General features: G+C 45.7%; 1 protein-coding gene across 6 annotated transcripts in view; it reads left to right on the forward strand.

The window, feature by feature from the left end:
• The window catches only part of POMT2 (protein O-mannosyltransferase 2), a 47,717-nt gene that overhangs the window by 15,159 nt on the left and 11,931 nt on the right, over window positions 1-20,627 (forward strand). For 5 of the 6 annotated variants that reach the window (XR_004525017.2, XM_033850789.2, XM_073800179.1 and 2 more), the window contains exons 5-11: window positions 1,605-1,713; window positions 3,194-3,353; window positions 4,653-4,831; window positions 5,630-5,712; window positions 7,887-7,996; window positions 12,123-12,189; window positions 18,957-19,026. Coding sequence is in view for 5 of the 6 variants with exons in the window: in XM_033850789.2 (XP_033706680.1) it covers window positions 1,605-1,713; window positions 3,194-3,353; window positions 4,653-4,831; window positions 5,630-5,712; window positions 7,887-7,996; window positions 12,123-12,189; window positions 18,957-19,026 (778 nt within the window). In the remaining variant the exon portion in view is untranslated. The remainder of the gene's footprint in view (window positions 1-1,604; window positions 1,714-3,193; window positions 3,354-4,652; window positions 4,832-5,629; window positions 5,713-7,886; window positions 7,997-12,122; window positions 12,190-18,956; window positions 19,027-20,627) is intronic. The other variant, XM_019920288.3, reaches the window with a different exon arrangement.

Raw genomic sequence — 20,627 nt, forward strand, 5'->3', positions numbered from 1 at the left:
TAGCCTTGCTCATATGAAAGTGAATTCCTGACCTCATAGACCTTAACATTTGAAGAAGTCCAGACCAGTTTAGGTGGTTAATTTAGGGGCGATTCTGGCTTTGTTCTTTTTTCTTTGTCTTCGTTGGGTCTTCGTTGCTGCGCGCGGGCTTTCTCTAGTTGCGGTGAGCAGGGACTACTCTTCGTTGTGGTGTGCGCGCTTCTCATTGTGGTGGCTTCTGTTGTTGCGGAGTATGGGCTCTAGGCGCTCAGGCTTCAGTAGTTGCGGCACACAGGCCTTAGAGTATGTGGGCTTCAGTAGTTGCGGTGTGTGGGCTCAGTAGTTATGGCTCGCAGGCTCTAGGGTGCGCGGGCTTCAGTAGTTGTGGTGCACAGGCTTAGCTGCTCTGCGGCATGTGGGATCTTCCCGGACCGGGGATCAAACCTGTGTCCCCTGCATTGTCAGGTGGATTCTTAACCACTGCACCACCAGGGAAGTCCCTCTGGCTTTGCTTTGACAGATCATGTTGCAAGACTACAGGGTCTCTTTCTAGAGGACTGGTGGCTTTTCCCTTGGGTCTTTAACTTCCCTCTTCAGTTATTCGTTTATTCATTTTTCATTCCACAACTATTTTCAAGCATCTACTCTGTGCTAAGCCACTTTCTTGGCCTCAGAGGATACGCTGATGAGACACTGCTATCATGGAGCTTGCTCATTAGTGGGGCAGATGATAAATAAGCAAGTAAATTAAGTCTGTAATGTAACACCTTAAGCAATAAGTACAATGTAGAAAATAGGTAGGGTAAGGGATAGAGTAATGGGGAGTGATTCTGTTTTAGGCAGGGTGGTCTGTGAAGAGCCCCCTGAGGAGGTGGCCTTGAGCAGAGACCTGAGTGAAGCCAAAGATTAAGCCATGCAGAGATCTGAGGGAAGAGTGTTTGGGCAGAGGAAATAGCATGTGCAGTGGTCCTGGTGCAAGGCGGCACTTGGTGGATTCAGGGAACAGCAAGAAGACCAGTGAGGCCAGAGTAGAGTGAGTGAGGCAGAGGGTGTTGGGAGAGGAGGCTGGATAGGTGGGGAGACCATGAAGGCTTTGGTGGCCGTCTTGAGGCTGTCTGAAGGAGCTTGTTAGTCTGAATGAGATGGGAAGACATTGGAGGACTTAGGCCAGGCCATGATGTAATGAAATTTTGTTTAAAAGAAAAATCACTTCAGCACCTGCATGGAGAATCAACTCCCAATGGAGACTTCATATGAAATGGTAAGATTCTTTCCCGGGTGTATGTAGTTTGTGGCTGCATAGGCATGGTAGCAGAACTCCCTTTTTGATGGTGGAAATTAGCAGGAGCCCTCATCTCGGGATCTCTGTATCTGAATGCGTGACATGATCCCTTTGTGGGGCAAGGGCCTGGAAGCAGTGTGAGATACTCTTTCATATCATTGGGCTTTGGTGTACCCCAAAGCTGTGGCCTTCCACCTTCCAGATGACTCAGTTGCCCATCTAATCTTGACTGTACAAATGCAACTAAGCACAAGGGGGACTGTTTCTTACCACTGGGGTGTTTGGTTCTCAGGGGGGCCCATCTCTGATTCCACTTTTTGACCACTGAGCTCATGTTTTTCAGACACAGGATGCCTCACTCTGTCCCAGTACATCCTCCTTGACCCCATCTTGATGTTCTTCATCATGGCTGCCATGCTGAGCATGGTCAAGTACAACTCCTATGCCAACAGGTCAGAAACACCATCTTTGGGAGGGGGTGTCAGAAGCTGTGGCAGCTCTGGAATTTATATAATGGCCAGGGACAGGGTGGGTATGATGCCTAGGGTGGGGGGCACCAGAATAGATATTGCCTGGGAACTGTTTGTCTCCCTGCCCTCAGTGGTTGCAGCCAGTCCTGACTTGGTGATAGGAATAACGTATATAAAGTTTGGCTTGAAGGGTCTACATCAGTCAAGAGGATCCCTGCAGGCCCCAGTCAATTCTAAAGCTGTTCTGGAGGGCCTGGCCTTCTTCCAGAATAGTCCCTTCCAGATCATGCTTCTGCCTCTGAGAGAGTAGAGTAGGTCATTCATTTTATTCAGACCCAAAGAGCTGGCTCTGCTAAGGCTTTTTCAGAAGTCACCTTGGTTTCGCCACAACCAAGCAGTGACCACCAGCTCTCTCCGGATTTGGGTTATCTTCTACTTGCACCACATCCCCTTCCACCTGCCATTTCTTTTTTTTTTTGTTTTTTTTTTTTTTTTTTTTTGCGGTACGCGAGCCTCTCACTGTTGTGGCCTCTCCCATTGCGGAGCACAGGCTCCGGACGCGCAAGCTCAGCGGCCATGGCTCACGGGCCTAGCTGCTCCGCGGCATGTGGGATCTTCCCGGACCGGGGCACGAACCCACGTCCCCTGCATCGGCAGGCGGACTCCCGACCACTGCGCCACCAGGGAAGCCCCACCTGCCATTTCTTGAATACATGCTATGTGCCAGGTACTGTGCCAGGAGCTAGAGGTACAGGAACACATAGGTCTTGGCTGTTCAGGAGCATTTGCTGTGGCAGGGGGTCAGCCAGGGGATGAGGAGACTGCAGCTCAGAGCACCAGGTGATCTAAGTGCAGCAAGCCTGGGAACCGACTGCTGGGCTTAGCACTGTGCTCCCCCGCTGGCTGGCTGTATTACCTAACCTCTCTGGACCTCGAGTCCTCGAGTCCTCGTGTAGAAGAAGAGGCTGATGACAGGATCTGCTTCCAGGGGGTTGTAGGGAAGGCTAAAGAGTTAATACGTGTGAAGTGCTCGCAACAGTGCCTGACACATAGTAGGCACTCAGTAACTGCTGGCCTTTACAGGGTCCAGAGGTGGCACAAAAGACAGGGCTGACTGAATCCATCAGGCTTCTCTGGATTTTCCTTTTCCTTCCACTTGATTGGCCACCACTGAAGAATAAGCCCCTTGCTTACTTGAAGCCCTGTAGCGAGGAAAGCGATGGTGCGTCTCCCCGGAAGAATCACCTACTGACTCTCACACTGTGCTTCCTGCAGTTTCAGGGGTTTCACAGACCACCTCCTCCTCGGAGCCATGCATGGTCCCTGAGGTTGGGAGCCCTCAAGAGAGAGGCCACAGTGCAGCCTCCCAGAGTCAGAGGACCTCTGCCTTCCCCATTGCTGCTCTTGCTTTTGAGTTTGGTTCCAGCTGCCAAACTGAACTCTGTGCCTTGTTGATTTTCAGGCCCTTCTCTGCCCCCTGGTGGCTCTGGCTCAGCCTGACTGGCGTTAATCTAGCTGGTGCTCTGGGGGTCAAGTTTGTTGGCCTCTTTATCATCCTGCAAGTGGGGTGGAACACCGTTTCAGACCTTTGGCACCTGTTTGGAGACCTCAGTCTTTCAATGGTGAGAACCCAAGTGCTTGTAGAAATGTCTTTGCTCCCGGGCTCCTCGCTTAGCAGAGCCAGTGGTCTTTCTCTGCTTCTGCTGCAGGTGGCAGAACAGCTGTGTTCTGGGCCCGAGGTGGGCTGCATCCGGCTGCCCTCTGTAGGGAGCAGGGCAGCAGGGAGTGGGCCATGGCTGACAGGCTGGAGAGGTATAAAGAGAGAGGATGGACTGATATCCTTGGGATTCTCTTTTGGCATTTGTTCCTGCATTGGTTTTTAAATGCTTTGCAAACAACCCAGCCAGGGGATTCTGTCCATCTGGGCTCATGCCAAATGTGTGACAGACACTGACTGCCTGGGACTTGAGGTAAAATTGGTAGACTGACTTCCTGAACTTAAAATTTTCTTTTCCTGACCCAGAGTCTCTGCATCTGGAGGCTGGTAAGGGCCTTATGGTTTATTACAATATTATTTATTAAGAGCTGACTCTGTGTCAGGCAGTATGCAAAATGCTTTACTTTCATCATCTCATTTCCTCCTCATAACAAACCCGTGAGGCAGGTAGTTATTACCCTCTTGCCAAATGAGGAAATTGAGACCTAGAGAGGTAATAATGTTCCCAAAGTCATACAAGTAGTAAGAGGTAGATCTAGGATTCAAACAGGCGAGGCTGACTCCAGGCCTGAACTATTGATACTTTGCTGTAATGCACCTCTGAACCAAAGTCCCAACAAGTTCATTTATTCATTCAGAACATATAGACAGACCATCCGCTAAGTGTGAGACACAGAATATGCAGATGATTAAAACAAGATTCCTGCCCTCTAGAGACAATGGAGAGAGAGAAATAAGAAAGAAAGAAAGAAAAGAAAAAATAAGTCATGGTCCAGCCAACAAAGGCTGTGAAAGCACAGAGGAAAGCATAAACCCAGTCTCGGGCAATCCAGGAAGGCTTCTAGGAGGAAGCTGAGGCCTAAAGTTAAGATAAGGAGCAGTTATCAATGCGATGGGTGGGGCTGGTACAGTGCAAGAAGCATGGGGAAAGTGCAGGGCGTCAGTGTGACTAGGATGGAGAGGGAGTGATGAGTGACGATGCTGAAGATGCAGGCCACACCTTGGCAGTAACGCGGGGACAGCCCGGGGTCCTCGGTGAGGGTCTGGACGGGCAGCGGAGGGCTGGCCCAGGTTCAGCCCCCTGCAGTGCTTGGTTGGTGGGGGGTGTTATGGGAAGGCTTAGGGTTTCCCCATGTCTTTCTTTCTTGATAGCCATTAGTGTTTCAATTGTTTCTGATTATGACTTACACATAAAAACTTACAGATAACACACATGTCAGGCATAAGGCAAATAATGCCTCATATGCCCAGCACCCTGCACTGGCTTGGTTTGCAGGTGACTGTGGGAAAACATCTGACCGCTCGCATCCTGTGCCTCATAGTGCTGCCGCTGGCTCTCTACACGGCCACGTACGCTGTTCACTTCATGGTGCTGAATAAAAGGTACGGCCAGAGCCTTTCCAGGATCTCACTTCTGGTCTTCCTCTTGCCTCTAAGCCTATGGAGGGGCCGTGTGATTTCCTGGGTCTGGTTGGGATGCTCGGAGGGGACCCAGGGTTTTTTTTCTGTTGGTTTCCTCTTATGTTCTATCTTTTGGGTACCCTGGCCTGAAGGAAGAAGAGAGTGTTCTAATAGCCAAACTGCCCCTTATCCCTAAACACAGTTCCTTGTGCTTAACAGGGATGGGCCACCATAAGCATGTGCAGTTGGAGTGAGGATAATAATAACAATAACACCAGCAGCAGCTCCCATTTAACAGGTAGTGACTATGTGTCAGGAACTGTGTTCAGCATTTTATATACGTTATCTCATTTAGTCATAATAATTCTTTTTTAAAAAAAAATTTTTGGCCGTGCCACACGGCATGTGGGATCTCAGTTCCGCGACCAGGGATCTAACCCGTGTCCTTTGCGTTGTAAGCACAGAATCTTAACCGCTGGACCACCAGGGAAGTCCCATAATAATTCTTTTGATTTTTTTTTTAAATCCCTGATTTATAAATGAAGAATTGAGGCTAAACAAGGCCAGGTATCTTCCAAAGTTCACCTAGCTAGTAAGTGGCCGAGTTATAATTTGGACCCCAGTTTCTCTGACTCTATCCCCCATGTCTGTCCACAATACCACGCTGCCACTCCCTTGTACTTCTTTTAAACCAGCTGTGCAGAGCTCTTCCTAGGGCTCCTGGGAAATCACAGTTTCACTCCATTAATTTGGCTGTCTTCTCTCTGCCTTTCCCCACAGTGGTCCTGGCGATGGCTTCTTCAGTTCTGCCTTCCAGGCCCGGCTTTCAGGAAACAACCTTCACAATGCTTCCATCCCTGAACGTGAGTGTCTCTTGTCCTTTACAAAGGTAGGACAGAAGGGATTCCTGGGAGTTGTATTGGAAAAGATGATATGACAGCCTGAGTTATTTTAGATGGGCACAGTGGGAGAAAGATCCAGTTAAATCTGGTCCGAGCACTCAAGAGAGTGAATAGGAGCACAAGAAGTGCAGAGGAAGACGTCCTGAGCAACAAGCTCTTTGACCCTAAAGAATAACTTGTCCGTCGTGGCTGTGGGAAGACCAACAGAGAGAATCTGGTGAAGGAACAAGGCCCTTCAGGGCTAGAGGTCAGTTCCCACCAGAGTATCCTGCTACTCGCATCCATTCACTATTCACACCGGGTAACTGAGCAAGTGTTAGCCACATTGGAGGCTGTAAGTGGATGCCCTCCAGAGTCGAGAGTCTGGAGTAGAGTCTGCAGTAGAGGACCTCTACATGATGTGACCGTATGTGTTAAGTATAGAAAGAGGGAACGCAGAGCTGTGGGGATCAAAGGTGTAAGAGATCACTTCTGTTAGGGGGTTGGGGGGTGATCAGAGTGAGTGAGTTGCCTTGGAGTCAGGCCCTGGAAAAATGGGTAGGTTTCAGCAGAGGGAGATGGGGGAGAGGGCGTATCAGGCAGAAGGGAGAGCATGATCAAAGCCAAGAGCAGGGCAGAATTTAAGGCATAGGTTATATGCAGAAAAATACTGGAAGATAAGGTTGACAAGATAGGTTGGGCCCAGGTCATTATTTCCTGGAGGCAAGGACAATGTCTTTTAGTCTCTCCAGGGCCTAGAACACAGTGGGCCCACCCAGAGTGTGGAAAGAATGAAAAATAGGAAAGCAGGCAAAAATTGGTTCGGAAAGGCAGACACTGGATTCCACATTGGAGAAGTCAGCCTTGAGTTGCTTGAGGAAATTCATGCAGTGGGGCCAGTGGGCTTGGGGCTGAGGCTTTCAAAGGAGGACTAGCCAAGTACGGGATGGTCGATGCTGTGCAGTGGCTGTGGTCTGTGAGGAAACTGTAGAAAGAGGAAGACGACAGGGTGCGGTCAGGCCACTGGGCATGCAGGAGGAAGGGGCTGCTCAGGAGCAGTCCGTGAGGGAGTGTGGAGTTGAGAAGGGGGACAGAGCATAATCGAGAAGCAGCTGCGGTCAGCAGCGTGCGGGGCTGCGTGTGTTGACCAGCACGAGGACTTAGGAGGATGGAGTGGTGGCGTTAGCAAATTTCTACTCGTTATTTAAAAGGCCTAGCTCAGCTATATTCTCTTCCATCAAGCCATCCTCTTTTTACTCTTTGGGCAAGAATTTGTTCTACCCTGCTCTGGGCTCCCACCATGTCACACCTTGTCGCACCTTTGCTGGAGCGTTTGCTGATCATCCTGTGCTGCTCAGTGTGTGGTGCCATCATCCCCAAGACTGGGCTCCACTAGGTCTGCAGCCAGGTCTCCTCCACCTTTAGATCCACCGTGTAATCGATACGGTCTAGCGACCAAATGAATGAACAAAGGGAGACAGGAGCGGCCAGCACTGGTGCAGTGAGACCTGTTTCGGTGGAGAGGGGAATGGCGGGCAGCCAGATTGCAGGGCGTGGAGAAGAGGGACAGTAAGAAGGCAAAGAGGCTCCTGCATAAGCCGGGGCCTGTGTGGGGAGGGGATGGATGCTCTTGGGTAAGCTGTTTACTCTGGGTTTTTGTTTTTGTTTTTTTAAATTCAGAGTAAAAACCCCAAACACCATTGAACAGTTACTACATGTGGTACTAGATTCAAAAGGCACAAAAGGATATATGATGAAAAGTCTCTCTTAACAGTCTATAGTAACAATGTATCTTGGAGAACATTCCAGATGAAGATATAAGATGCTTCTTCCTTCTTTATTCCATGGAATGTATATGATAGACCTTGAATGAAGGACAAGTTGTTCCTAGTCTTTTGCTTTGATAATAGCATTGTTAATACCCAGCTTCTTCTGAAGTCCTTAGGAAGGAGGGGAGGGGACAGGCGAGACTATTTGGTGAGATCCTCTTGAGTTGACTCCACTGGGGTGAGAAGGCAGCCGCGCATCTTGCTTTCGGCAGTCCGGGACCCAGTGGAGTCTGTTAGGGGCTGGGGAGGCCTGTGGCTTCAGCGGCCCCTGCAATCAGGGGCAGGTCTAGCGCTGCGCCAGCTCACACCGTCGCTGTCTGCCCGCAGACCTGGCCTATGGCTCTGTGATCACCGTGAAGAGCGCGCGGATGGCCGTCGGCTACCTCCACTCGCACGGGCACCTCTACCCCGAGGGCATCGGCGCCCGCCAGCAGCAGGTCAGTGAGCCCTTTGTGCGCTTGAGTTGCGGCAGCACTAAGCTGTTTGCCATGACTGAACCCTCCGTTCTCTTTCTGGCTTCCCCTCCTTTACTCGCACTGTTTCCCCGGCTTGAAACATCCTTTTCCTCTGCCTAACTCCAGCTTCCCTAGGCTTCAGCTGGGGAGTTCCCCTCTGACCACCATGACCTCCCTCTGCCTGCTCCTGGGTTAGGTGCGTCTGGTGTGGGCGGCTTTCCCGGCACCTTTACAAGCTTGTGTGGTAACCCTCTTCGCGTTGAATTGTGAGTGCTTCCTTCCTCCTGTCTCTTTGCTGTTTGATTGCTGGCTCCTGGAAGGCTCCGTGCCCAGCACGAAGTGGATGATGGGTAGAGCGTAATGGTTATAAACACAGGCCTGGGAACCAGACTAGTTTATCTGGGTTTGAATCCTGGTTCCACTAGAGTGTGACTTTGAACAAATTCCTTAACCTCTCTGTGCTTCAGTGGGCTCATCTTGAAATTGGGGAAAATAAATAGTACTTCTCTCCATCATAAGGTTGTTGTGAGGATTAAGTGAGATAATCCGTATGACGTGCATGCTGGAGGATTAGCCGTGAGTATGATCTGAACGAGTGAGCGACACTGTCCGCGTCCACGTTAAGGAGTGGTGGATGTGGCTGTGGTGGATGATGCCTGAGAGGGAGAAGGATGGGGTCGGAGAGGCCCGTGGGGCCAGATTATGGAGAGGCCTTACGTGTTACAGTAGATTTAATTTTGTTCTGTAGACGCTGGGGAGGCATTGAAACTTATTAAGGGATAAGATGTGCTTAGATTTCTAGTTTAGAAGGACAGCTCTAGCAGGAGTGTGGTGGATTGGAAGGAGGAGGAGACTAGAGGCAATAATCATGACAGAGGATGGTGAACGGAGGCAGAGGCCACAGGGAGAGAGGTGGGAAGTGATTTAGGAAACTCTTCACAGGTTGAATGTCAGGGCCTGGTAACTGATAGATGTCAGGGATGAGCCATGTCCAGGTCTGTAGTCTGGAGGTCAAGGTGTTTGTGTGATAATGCTGTTTCACCATAATCAGAATTGGAGGAGGAAGCATGGCTTTGGAGATGAGTTTCCTTTGTGTATTTTAGCTCTGGGACTTGTCTCAGGAAAGAGACATGAGTGTGTAGCATACAGGTGTCAGTGACACAGTGGGGGATGGGTGACATTGCCCTGAAGCAGTGTGCAGAGGGAGGAGGGCCAGCAGAGGAGCCCTGGGGAGCAGGAGCACGTAAGGCAGCATTAAAGGCGCTCAGAGTGGTGCTGGTAGAAGTGGCTGAGAAGGAAGGGGTGGACGGGAAGGTTGGAGGAGAACGGGAGGAGAGTGCCGAGCAGAGGGTCTCCAGTGGGAGGAGACGCCAGCAGTTCAGGTGCTGCAGAGACCTCGGAGAAGGTGAGGACAGAGGAAGAGGCCTTCGAAGGGCAACATGGGAGGCCTGGCAACTCTGACAAGGGTGGCTTCCATGGCGTGGGCAGGGCGGAGGCCTCGGATGCAGTGACCCGAGGAGAGGAGAGTGCAGAGGTCGGGGCTTCAGGGCTGGCTGCTGCTCTGAGAAGCTTGAAGTGAAGTTTCTCTTCCTGCAAAATGATCAAAACCTTTACTTTGTGAAAAACTTTTGCTTCTCAAAATATTTGATTGTTATTATTTCCTTATTTACTAGAAGGTTGACCCACAGTATTGGGTTTTGGTATCAGTTTCCCATTCTTGACTCTCCGCTTCTCTCTAGCACAGTGGTTCTCAACCCTAGCTGCGCTTTAGAGTCCATTGGAGAGCTTTTAAAAAATTCTGATGCCTGAGATCCACCCCAGAGATTCTGACTTAATTGACCTAGGATGGGGCCCATGCATTGTGCATTTTTGTTTTGGTTTTAAGCTCTCCAGAAGAGTCTAATGTACTGCTAGCCCTTCCATAGTGATACCTTGCTGCTGGTGTCATGTAGGAGATAAAGTTACAGATGTGGTGATGAGGAACATCTATACTGTGCAAAGGGAGAGAAGAGCCACGTTCTGAAAGGCCCTATTAAGCTGGCCTTAGTGTTACACACTTGAAGCCCATGGGTAGAGGCATGAAGTTGTGACAGTCATCTAGAGAGAGCACATTAGGCCAAGGGACAGAGAGCCTGGCTTTGTCACTGACTGAGTCACTGAGCCTTTCGCAGCCTGTGTCTTCATCTGTAAATTGAGGGGACCGCACTAAATAACCTCTAGTAGCCCTCCTCTGCCCTGTAGTTTAATGTCTTGTTAACAGCTCTAGGTCTCGATTTTTAAATGTTTTTAAAGCATAACGTTTATAAAGTAAGATTGGAAAGTGTAGAAAAGTATAAAAAAAAACCCCAAAGTTACACATAATCCAAGGATCATTGTTTATCCACGTAGTTTGATGTACAACATTCTGCTGTAATAGCATACCTGTGTCCCTAGGAGACCTCATATTATAAAAAACTCCATTGTAAAAATAAATGTTTCAAGGGGAAAAAGAGGCCATGGACTATATTCACAGTAAGTGATTTTTCTAATAGGAATTTTAATAATAATGGTTTTTGAAAAAACAAAACAAAAAACAAAATGACAGCGCAGGGTGCACACACAAGCACCACAAAAGCTTAACATCCTTGAGCAAAATCGAGCTGGGTGAGCTTGATGTGTGCAGCTTTTGATGGGGAGCGTGGACTTAATTTCTCTGTGGCTGCCACAACTTTTAACGTGTATGTTCTTAATACCATTATTCCTAATTGTTGCTGAGAAAGCAAAAACCACTGAAACAAAGCAGCCATGATACACGCATAATTATTTTCCTACACGCTAATTCCAAATCTCTTTGCAAGTAAATAAGTCATGTTTTGTCCAATTGGAGTTATTAAAACTCACGTTGTAAGAGAGATGCCTTTGTTTCCGTTGCTTCTGGGTATTTATGTGCTTGTATACATAATTAGCATAATTGTATGTATGCAGTCTCTATCCTGGGAGCTTTGGAGCTAGCTCCCTCCGTTTGAATCCTGTCTCTCCAGCTGACAAGCTGTGAGACCTTTACTCAACCTCAGAGAATTACTTACCCTCAGTTTGCTTGTAAGTAAGGTGGAGGTAACCATAGTCCCTACAACCTAGCGATAAGACCTGTCCAGTGCTTAGAGCAGTGCCTAGTGATAAATGGTAACCATTTTCAACAGCAGCATGTTATACACCTTCTCCTGTGCTGGGTAAAAATGCCCTGAAACATTTTCTGCGGCTGCATAATATTCTATCCTGTGGACATAACCAGCACGTAACTCTTCCTTTAGTATTGGACATTTATACTGTTCCCAGGATTTTTGCTGGTAGTTTAATTGCAGCATTACATGCGTGTACACTCATGCACACACAATTTTTAAAAAATCAGTGTATACAAAATGGCTATGTCTAAAACTTCAGGCTTCTAGGATAAGATTTTTTTTTTTTTTTTTTACAGTACGCGGGCCTCTCACCGCTGCGGCCTCTCCCGTTGTGGAGCACAGGCTCCGGACGCGCAGGCTCAGCGGCCATGGCTCACGGGCCCAGCTGCTCCGTGGCATGTGGGATCCTCCCGGACCGGGTCACGAACCCGTGTCCCCTGCATCGGCAGGCGGACTCCCAACCACTGCGCCACCAGGGAAGCCCCTAGGATAAGATATTAATAGAGTTTTTTTCGTTTCATTTGGCCATATTCTAGAAAAATACCATGAATTTTTCATTTAGAAAGTTTGAGACATGGTCTTGATGACTTTTTAAAAATGAACTAAATCCTCGTTGTGTGCTGGAGACTGTGTTACACAAGGTGTTATTGTTCCTCCCTCTAGGAGGTGGGAAGTTGAAAGATAGGATGCAGAGGGGTACACAGAGACAAATCAAAAAGGCTTTTGTGGGAAAAGACCTCTAAATATAGAAGGAAGGAGAGAAAGTAGCATTTACCAAATGCTACTTCGGAGCCCTGTCGGGAAACACAGCCCCTCGGGTTGGTGGCTGGGGATTCTGAAAAAGGCTTAAGCAACATTGGCTTGCTATTGATTGTCCTGTGGCCGGCTGCGCTGATAGTGACTGTCTTCTCCCTCCCACCTCCTCCTCCCTCCCCCACCCTACCCAGGTCACCACCTATTTGCACAAGGACTACAACAACCTGTGGATTATCAAGAAACATAATACAAATTCAGGTAATGCGGTAGGGAACTGGCGCTTCTTGTATTATTACTTACTCTGAGCCCTCCTTAACATTTCTCATGCCTCCAAAAGAATGGTGCTGGGATGGGCTTTCCTGAGCATTCTTTGCCATCTTTACAGATCTCAGTTATCCTTTCAACAGTTATTTATTGAGCCCCTGCTACGTTACAAGGACTGTTATAGGCATAGGGATAAGCAGTGAGCAAGACAGATAAGATCTCACTCTTAGAGCTGTCTTTTCTTTTTTAATTTTTAAATTTAATTTTATTAATTTTTTTATACAGCAGGTTCTTATTAGTCACCCATTTTATAGGCAACAGTGTATACATGTCAATCCCAATCTCCCAATTCATCACACCACCCCCACCCCCACCCCCCGCCGCTTTCCCCCCTTGGTGTCCATACGTTTGTTCTCTACGTCTGTATCTCAATTTCTGCCCTGCAAACCGGTTCATCTGTACCATTTTTCTAGGTTCCACATATATGGGTTAATATACGATATTCGTTTTTCTCTTTCTCACTTACTTCACTTTCTGTGACAGTCTCTAGATCCATCCATGTCTCTACAAATGACCCAATTTCGTTCCTTTTTATGGCTGAGTAATATTCCATTGTACATATGTACCATATCTTCTTTATCCATTTGTCTGTCGATGGGCATTTAGGTTGCTTCCATGACCTGGCTATTGTAAACAGTGCTGCAGTGAACAGTGGGGTGCATGTGTCTTTTTGAATTATGGTTTTCTCTGGGTATTTGCTCAGTAGTGGGATTGCTGGGTCATCTGGTAATTCTATTTTTCATTTTTTAAGGAACCTCCATACTGTTCTCCATAGTGGCTGTATCAATTTACATTCCCACCAATAGTGCAAGGGGGTTCCCTTTTCTCCACACCCTCTCCAGCATTTGTTGTTTGTAGATTTTCTGATGATGCCCTTTCTAACCGGTGTGAGGTGATACCTCATTGTAGTTTTGATTTGCATTTCTCTAATAATTAGTGATGTTGAGCGGCTTTTCATGTGCTTCTTGGCCATCTGTATGTCTTCTTTGGAGAAATGTCTATTTAGGTCTTCTGCCCATTTCTGGATTGGGTTGTTTGTTTTTTTAATATTGAGCTGCATAAGCTGTTTATATATTTTGGAGATTAATCCTTTGTCCATTGGTTCGTTTGCAAATATTTTCTCCTATTCTGACTGAGGGTTGTCTTTTCGTCTTGTTTGTAGTTTCCCTTGCTTTGCAAAAGCTTTTAAGTTTCATTAGGTCCCATTTGTTTATTTTTGTTTTTATTTCCATTACTCTAGGAGGTGGATCAAAAAAGATCTTGCTGTGATTTATGTCAAAGAGTGTTCTTCCTCTGTTTTCCTCTAAGAGTTTTACAGTGTCCAATCTTACATTTAGGTCTCTAATCCATTTTGAGTTTATTTTTCTGTATGGTGTTAGGGAGTGTTCTAATTTCATTCTTTTACATGTAGCTGTCCAGTTTTCCCAGCACCACTTATTGAAGAGACTGTCTTTCCTCTGTTGTATATCCTTGCCTCCTTTGTCATAGATTAGATGACCGTAGGTGCATGGGTTTATCTCTGGGCTTTCTATCCTGTTCCATTGATCTATATTTCTGGTTTTGTGCCAGTACCATATTATCTTGATTACTGTAGCTTTGTAGTATAGTCTGAAGTCAGGGAGTCTGATTCCTCCAGCTCCATTTTTTTCCCTCAAGACTGCTTTGGCTATTCGGGGTCTTTAGTGTCTCCATACAGATTTTAAGATTTTTTGTTCTAGTTCTGTAAAAAATGCCATTGGTAATTTGATAGGGATTGCATTGAATCTGTAGATTGCTTTGGGTAGTATAGTCATATTCACAATATTGATTCTTCCAATCCGAGAACATGGTATATATCTCTGCATCTGTTTGTATCATCTTTAATTTCTTTCATCAGTGTCTTATAGTTTTCTGCATACAGGTCTTTTGTCTCCCTAGGTAGGTTTATTCCGAGGTATTTTATTCTTTTTGTTGCAGTGGTAAATGGGAGTGTTTCCTTAATTTCTCTTTCAGACTTTTCATCATTAGTGTATAGAAATGCAAGAGATTTCTGTGCATTAATTTTGTATCCTGCAACTTTACCAAATTCATTGATTAGCTGTAGTAGTTTTCTGGTGGCATCTTTAGGATTCTCTATGTATAGTACCATGTCATCTGCAAACAGTGACAGTTTTACTTCTTCTTTTCCAATTTGTATTCCTTTTATTTCTTTTTCTTCTCTGATTGCTGTGGCTAGGACTTCCAAGACCATGTTGAATAACAGTGGTGAGAGTGGACACCCTTGTCTTGTTCCTGATCTTAGAGGAAATGCTTTCAGCTTTTCACCATTGAGAATGATGTTTGCTGTGGGTTTGTCGTATGTGGCCTTTATTATGTTGAAGTAGGTTCCCTCTATGCCCACTTTCTGGAGAGTTTTTATCATAAATGGGTGTTGAATTTTGTCAAAAGCTTTTTCTGCATCTATTGAGATGATCATATGGTTTTTCTCCTTCAGTTTGTTAATATGGTGTATCACATTGATTGATTTGAGTATATTGAAGAATCCTTGCATCCCTGGGATAAATCCCGCTTGATCATGGTGTATGATCCTTTCAAAATATTGTTGGATTCCGTTTGCTAGTATTTTGTTGAGGATTTTTGCATCTATATTCATGAGTGATATTGGTCTGTAATTTTCTTTTTTTGTAGTATCTTTTTCTGGTTTTGGTATCAGGGTGATGGTGGCCTCATAGAATGGGTTTGGGAGTGTTCCTTCCTCTGCAATTTTTTGGAAGAGTTTGAGAAGGATAGGTATTAGCTCTTCTCTAAATGTTTGATAGAATTTGCCTGTGAAGGCATCTGGTCCTGGACTCTTGTTTGTTGCAAGATTTTTTTTTTTTTTTTTTGCGGTACGCGGGCCTCTCACTGTGTGGCCTCTCCCGTTGCGGAGCACAGGCTCCGGACGTGCAGGCTCAGCGGCCATGGCTCATGGGCCCAGCCGCTCCGCAGCATGTGGGATCTTCCTGGACCAGGGCATGAACCTGTGTCCCCTGCATCAGCAGGCGGACTCTCAAGCACTGCGCCACCGGGGAAGCCCTGTTGCAAGATTTTTAATCGCAGTTTCAATTTCACTACTTGTGATTGGTCTGTTCATATTTTCTATTTCTTCCCTGTTCAGTCTTGGAAGGTTATACGTTTCTAAGAATTTGTCCATTTCTTCCACGTTGTCCATTTTATTGGCATAGAGTTGCTTGTTGTAGTCTGTTAGGATGCTTTGTATTTCTGTGGTGTCTGTTGTAACTTCTCCTTTTTCATTTCTAATTTTATTGATTTGAGTCCTCTCCCTCTTTTTCTTGATGGGTCTGGCTAATGGTTTATCAATTTTGTTTATCTTCTCAAAGAACCAGCTTTTAGTTTTATTGATCTTTGCTATTGTTTTCTTTGTTTCTATTTCATTTTTTTCTGCTCTGATCTTTATGATTTCTTTCCTTCTACTAACTTTGGGTTCTGTTTTCTTCTTGTTTCTTTAGGTGTAAGGTTAGATTGTTTATTTGAGATGTTTCCTGTTTCTTGAGGTAGGCTTGTATAGCTATAAACTTCCCCCTTAGAACTGCTTTTGCTGCATCCCATAGGTTTTGGATCGTAGTCTTTTCGTTGTCATTTGTCTCTAGGTATTTTTTGATTTCCTCTTTGATTTCTTCAGTGATCTCTTGGTTATTTAGTAACATACTGTTTAGCCTCCATGTGTTTGTGTTTTTTATGTTTTTTTTCCCTGTAATGGATTTCTAATCTCATAGCATTTGGTCAGAAAAGATGCTTGATATGATTTCAATTTTCTTAAATTTACTAAGGCTTGATTTGTGACCCAAGATGTGATCTATCCTGGAGAATGTTCTGTGTGCACTTGAGAAGAAAGTGTAATCTGTTGTTTTTGGATGGAATATCCTATAAATATCAATTAAATCTATCTGGTCTGTTGTGTCATTTAAAGCTTGTGTTTCCTTATTAATTTTCTGTTTGGATGATCTGTCCATTGGTGTAAGTGAGGTATTAAAGTCCCCCACCATTATTGTGTTACTGTCGATTTCCTCTTTTATAGCTGTTAGCAGTTGCCTTATGTATTGAGGTGCTCCTATGTCGGGTGCATATATATTCATAATTGTTATATCTTCTTCTTGGATTGATCCCTTGATCATTATGTAGTGTCCTTCCTTGTCTCTTATAACATCTTTATTTTCTAGTCTATTTTATCTGATATGAGTAATGCTACTCCAGCTTGCTTTTGATTTCGAAGTGCATGGAATATCTTTTTCCATCCCCTCACTTTCAGTCTGTATGTGTCTCTAGGTCTGAAGTGGGCCTCTTGTAGACAGCATATAGATGGGACTCAGACAGCTGAGGCTCAGACTTAATCCAGAAGAGGTTACCTGGACACGTGCCTGGGGCACACTGTGGCTGCTTTCATTTCTGATTTAGAGCACACCAAGCCTTGCAGACCCCCGCATGTGGTACAGCTCAGGTTGTCTGGATGTGATAGAGGGCTGCTGCCCACTGGTCATCCCAGGCCTGGGCCAGTCTGTTGGAGATCTGCGGGCCTGCCAGCCCTGTGGCTGGGCTCGTCTAGGCTGGTGCCCGGGACCTCCCTCAATGCCTGCGCACCTGCCTCTGACAGGCCAGGGTGAAGCTGCTCTGAAGCACACCTATGGGGCTCCCAGGGCTTTGTGACAAGGGCTATGTCTGGATCTTCTGGTTTTTCGGTCAGACAGCTGGCTACCTGCAGACTGTGCCCTTTGCTGCGGCCGAGAAGAGAACAGAACAGAGGGCATCTCCCGCTCACCTTCTGATTGTCTTATGCCATAGGTGTTCTCTCCTCAGCAAACACCACCTGGCTCAGCCTGTCTCGAGTCAGCTGCTCCTGACCTTTGTGGGGAAGTGGGCAGCTGCTCATCTAAATTTACCTTCTCTGTTCCTTTCGCCACCTCCCCTTATTGCCATGGTTTTTAGCCTTGAAACGTGGCCCGTATGACCACTGTCTTTGCATCCTAGTCCTCGGTAATATAAATTATGACACCATTGGGCAGGATCTATTTCTGTCCCTTATAGTACTGTTATAGATTGTGTTTTGATTCAACAGGCCAAACATAAGCGGTCTGTTGCAATGAGGGGTTCTGAGGGAAGACCAGCTTTCCTTCTAAAGTCATGTGGGCACGGACCAAGTCTTTGAACGTCCCTGTTCTGTTATTCCACTGTGGCTTCCAGGTTAAGGTGGCTGCATATCACTCCAGTGACTAAGGATTCGTGTGAAGGCAGATCACTACAGGCATTCTGGGAAGGGGGAGCTGTCTAGACAAAGGTCTTTGTGTTCTTCATGGCCATAAGTGCCCCTCCCCCACAGATCCATATTAAGTAAAACTTCCCTCCCCTTTGACTTATTTGATTTGTCATCTTGCTGATTCTTCTTTTTTTTTTAAATAAATTTATTAATTTATTTTTGGCTGTGTTGGGTCTTCATTGCTGTGCACAGGCTTTCTCTGGTTGCGGTGCGCAGGGGCTACTCTTGGTTGCAGTGCACGGGCTTCTCATTGCAGTGGCTTCTTTTGTTGTGGAGCATGGGCTCTAGGGAGCGTGGGCTTCAGTAGTTGTGGCACGCAGGCTCCGTAGTTGTGGCTTGCAGGCTCAGTGGTTGTGGCTCATGGGCTCTAGAGCACAGGCTCAGTAGTTGTGGTACACAGGCTTAGTTGCTCTGTGGCATGTGGGATCTTCCTGGACCAGGGATCGAACCTGTGTCCCCTGCATTGGCAGGCGGATTCTTAACCACTGTGCCACCAGGGAAGTCCTGATTATTCTTCTTAAGAGACCTTAGAAGGCAGCGCAGGAATGGGCATTTCTACAGTTGAGTTCTCTAATTCTCTTGAGAGCCAGTGATTTGTCCTGGCAGATTTGTCTTTCCTGACCTTGAGTGTTAGTGTCTACTGCCTGGGACAGAAATTTGCAAGGACCTTCTGTGTTGCTGTGATTATTGCCAACTCCTTTTCCACTGTCATCACTTTTCTAGATCCTCAATGGTCTTGACTTCTTGACGATACAGAAGTAGTTCTTTTCTTTCATCATTTTCTTTGCCTCACGTTTATCAAGTCTATAGCCAGAGACAAGATAATCACTGGCCAAATATGCAGGGTTTAACATTTGATTTTGAAGAGAGCTGGGCAAATGGTCTTTTGCATGGAATTCATATTTGGAAGACTATATTTTTACTTCTAAAAGGAAAATCTTATTATTTAGCTTCCCAGCTTAAAAATCCTCTAGTGGGGGCTTCAGTGCTTGTCAGATAAAGGCCACATTTCCTAGCATGGCATACACAGTCTGGCCCCGTTTGTCCATACCCTCACCTATGCCCACTCTCCTTCCTGCCCACCCTCCCTAACCATGTGAATTCATTTGCCACTGATTCAGATGAGTTTTGCTCTTTCATACCTCTCTGGCTTTTCCCCACTTGCTCACCTGACAAGTTCTCCCTCTCCTTTGAGAGTCTTTTCAGTCATTATCTCTGGGATACCCTTCCCTCATCCTCTGAGACACCCTTCCCTCATCCTCTGAGACAGTTCACTTTGGTCCCACAGCACTCTGTCAGTACCTCATGCGCATACCACGTTGTACTATAACTCTTTACTGGTAGGTCCTTAATTAATGCTAGCTTAATGAGTGAACGGTTTCAGACATCAATGCTTGTTTCTCCTTGACAGATCCCCTAGACCCTTCACTCCCTGTGGAGTTTGTAAAACATGGAGATGTCATTCGACTAGAACACAAAGAGTAAGTAAATTTGCTGTTTGGGATAAATGAGTGGCATGAGCATCAAAAGCACAGAGCTCTTCTAAGCTGGAAATAAACAGAAGTCACATGTGGATGAGGCGCTAGTAAATGGAACAAGGCTGCTGTGCTAGAATGGGAGAATGATTACTTTGCCTGTTTTGGCTTTGGGAAGCTTTGGATTTTGAAGGTGCCTTTCAACTGCCCTTTTCCTAGGGGGAAGAAAGAAAAAAATTGAGTTGCCCAAAGCTTTTTCTTAAGCGGCTGCCTTGAGAAAGGTATAGGAGTCTGTTTCTGAATATGGCAAACTAGTTCATTTAACCAGTGTTCTCACTGAGAATGACTAAAAATGCTGGAAAATGTAGAAACATCTTAAAAGCATAAAGAACTGACAAGATAGTAAGGAGTTACTAGGTCAAAATCTCAGTGAAAGGGGGAATCCAGAGAAAAAGTGGGACACTGTGGCCACTTCTGCCTTGAACCCACAATCTTGAGTTTTGATTTTTGGGTTTTGACTGCCTCTAGAGAGAAGAAGTTTTAAAGTCAAAGCTCTAGGCTCACCCGAAGTGGTAAATTATTGGATCTTCCCCAAAGTTTGTAACCCCCAAAGGCTTAGGGTTAGGATAAATCCGCCCTATCTACCTATATCCAGAGTGTGTTTGGGAGAGCAGGGCGGGGGGTGAGGTTGGTAGGGACACTAAATCTGGTTCCTAAGAAGCTGTAATTACCAGTTGATCTTCACATGGATTTGCAACCCAAATTCATTTCACCTGGATGGTCTCAAAATCTTCAGGCCATGAATTTAAATGAACATGGTCCTAAGACTGTGGTAATGTTCCCTAGGTGCCTGGCTAAAAGCAAATGTTAATCCTCTTTTGGGAAATACATGGTTATCTATTCCTATAAATAGTTTTTCAGTGACAGTGAATAGTACACAGTAAAAAATAACTAAGCACACAAGGAAATAGGGCACCATGTGCAAGAATGAACAGGAAAAATAGGCAATAGAAGCAGCCCTGCAAAAATTTCATATGAATTGTCAGATACAGAATTTTTTTTTTAATCAGGGATTTTTTAATATACATATAGAAAAGCTATGAGCAGTGTTTTTTCCCTAGTCAGTAAGATTATGGATACTTAAAATTTTAATTTAATTTTTTAAAATAAATTAAAATTTATTAACTAAATTTTATTTTTGCAAATTTCCAATATTTTTATAATGAACATTGATTACTTATTATGGATAAAAGTAAGGATTATTACAAAAAACACAAAGTAAACAAAATCTAAATGAAACCCTCCACTTCCCCCACAGATCCCTACTTTGTAAAACTGGTGATAGGAGTAGAAAGCGTAGATGGTAGGGAGGAAGTTTACCTATCTCAGGCATACATAGATCACAAATTTTAGTTTTCTTCTCCCTAAACCTGCCTCTGAAGTCAGGCTAGCTTGCCTCAAAGCCACCAATGTGTTCAGTCATCCCCCTGCCCCCCACCTGAAGTTGTGGGGTGAACAGGAAGTGAAGCCCCTTTCTTGGCGTATGGTCCAGTACTCCTCACAATATGTTGGATTTAATGGTTTGGATTCTAATTTTTCTTATCCAA

The sequence above is a fragment of the Tursiops truncatus genome, chromosome 2 (genome assembly GCF_011762595.2).
Source record: "Tursiops truncatus isolate mTurTru1 chromosome 2, mTurTru1.mat.Y, whole genome shotgun sequence".
NCBI lineage: Eukaryota > Metazoa > Chordata > Mammalia > Artiodactyla > Delphinidae > Tursiops > Tursiops truncatus.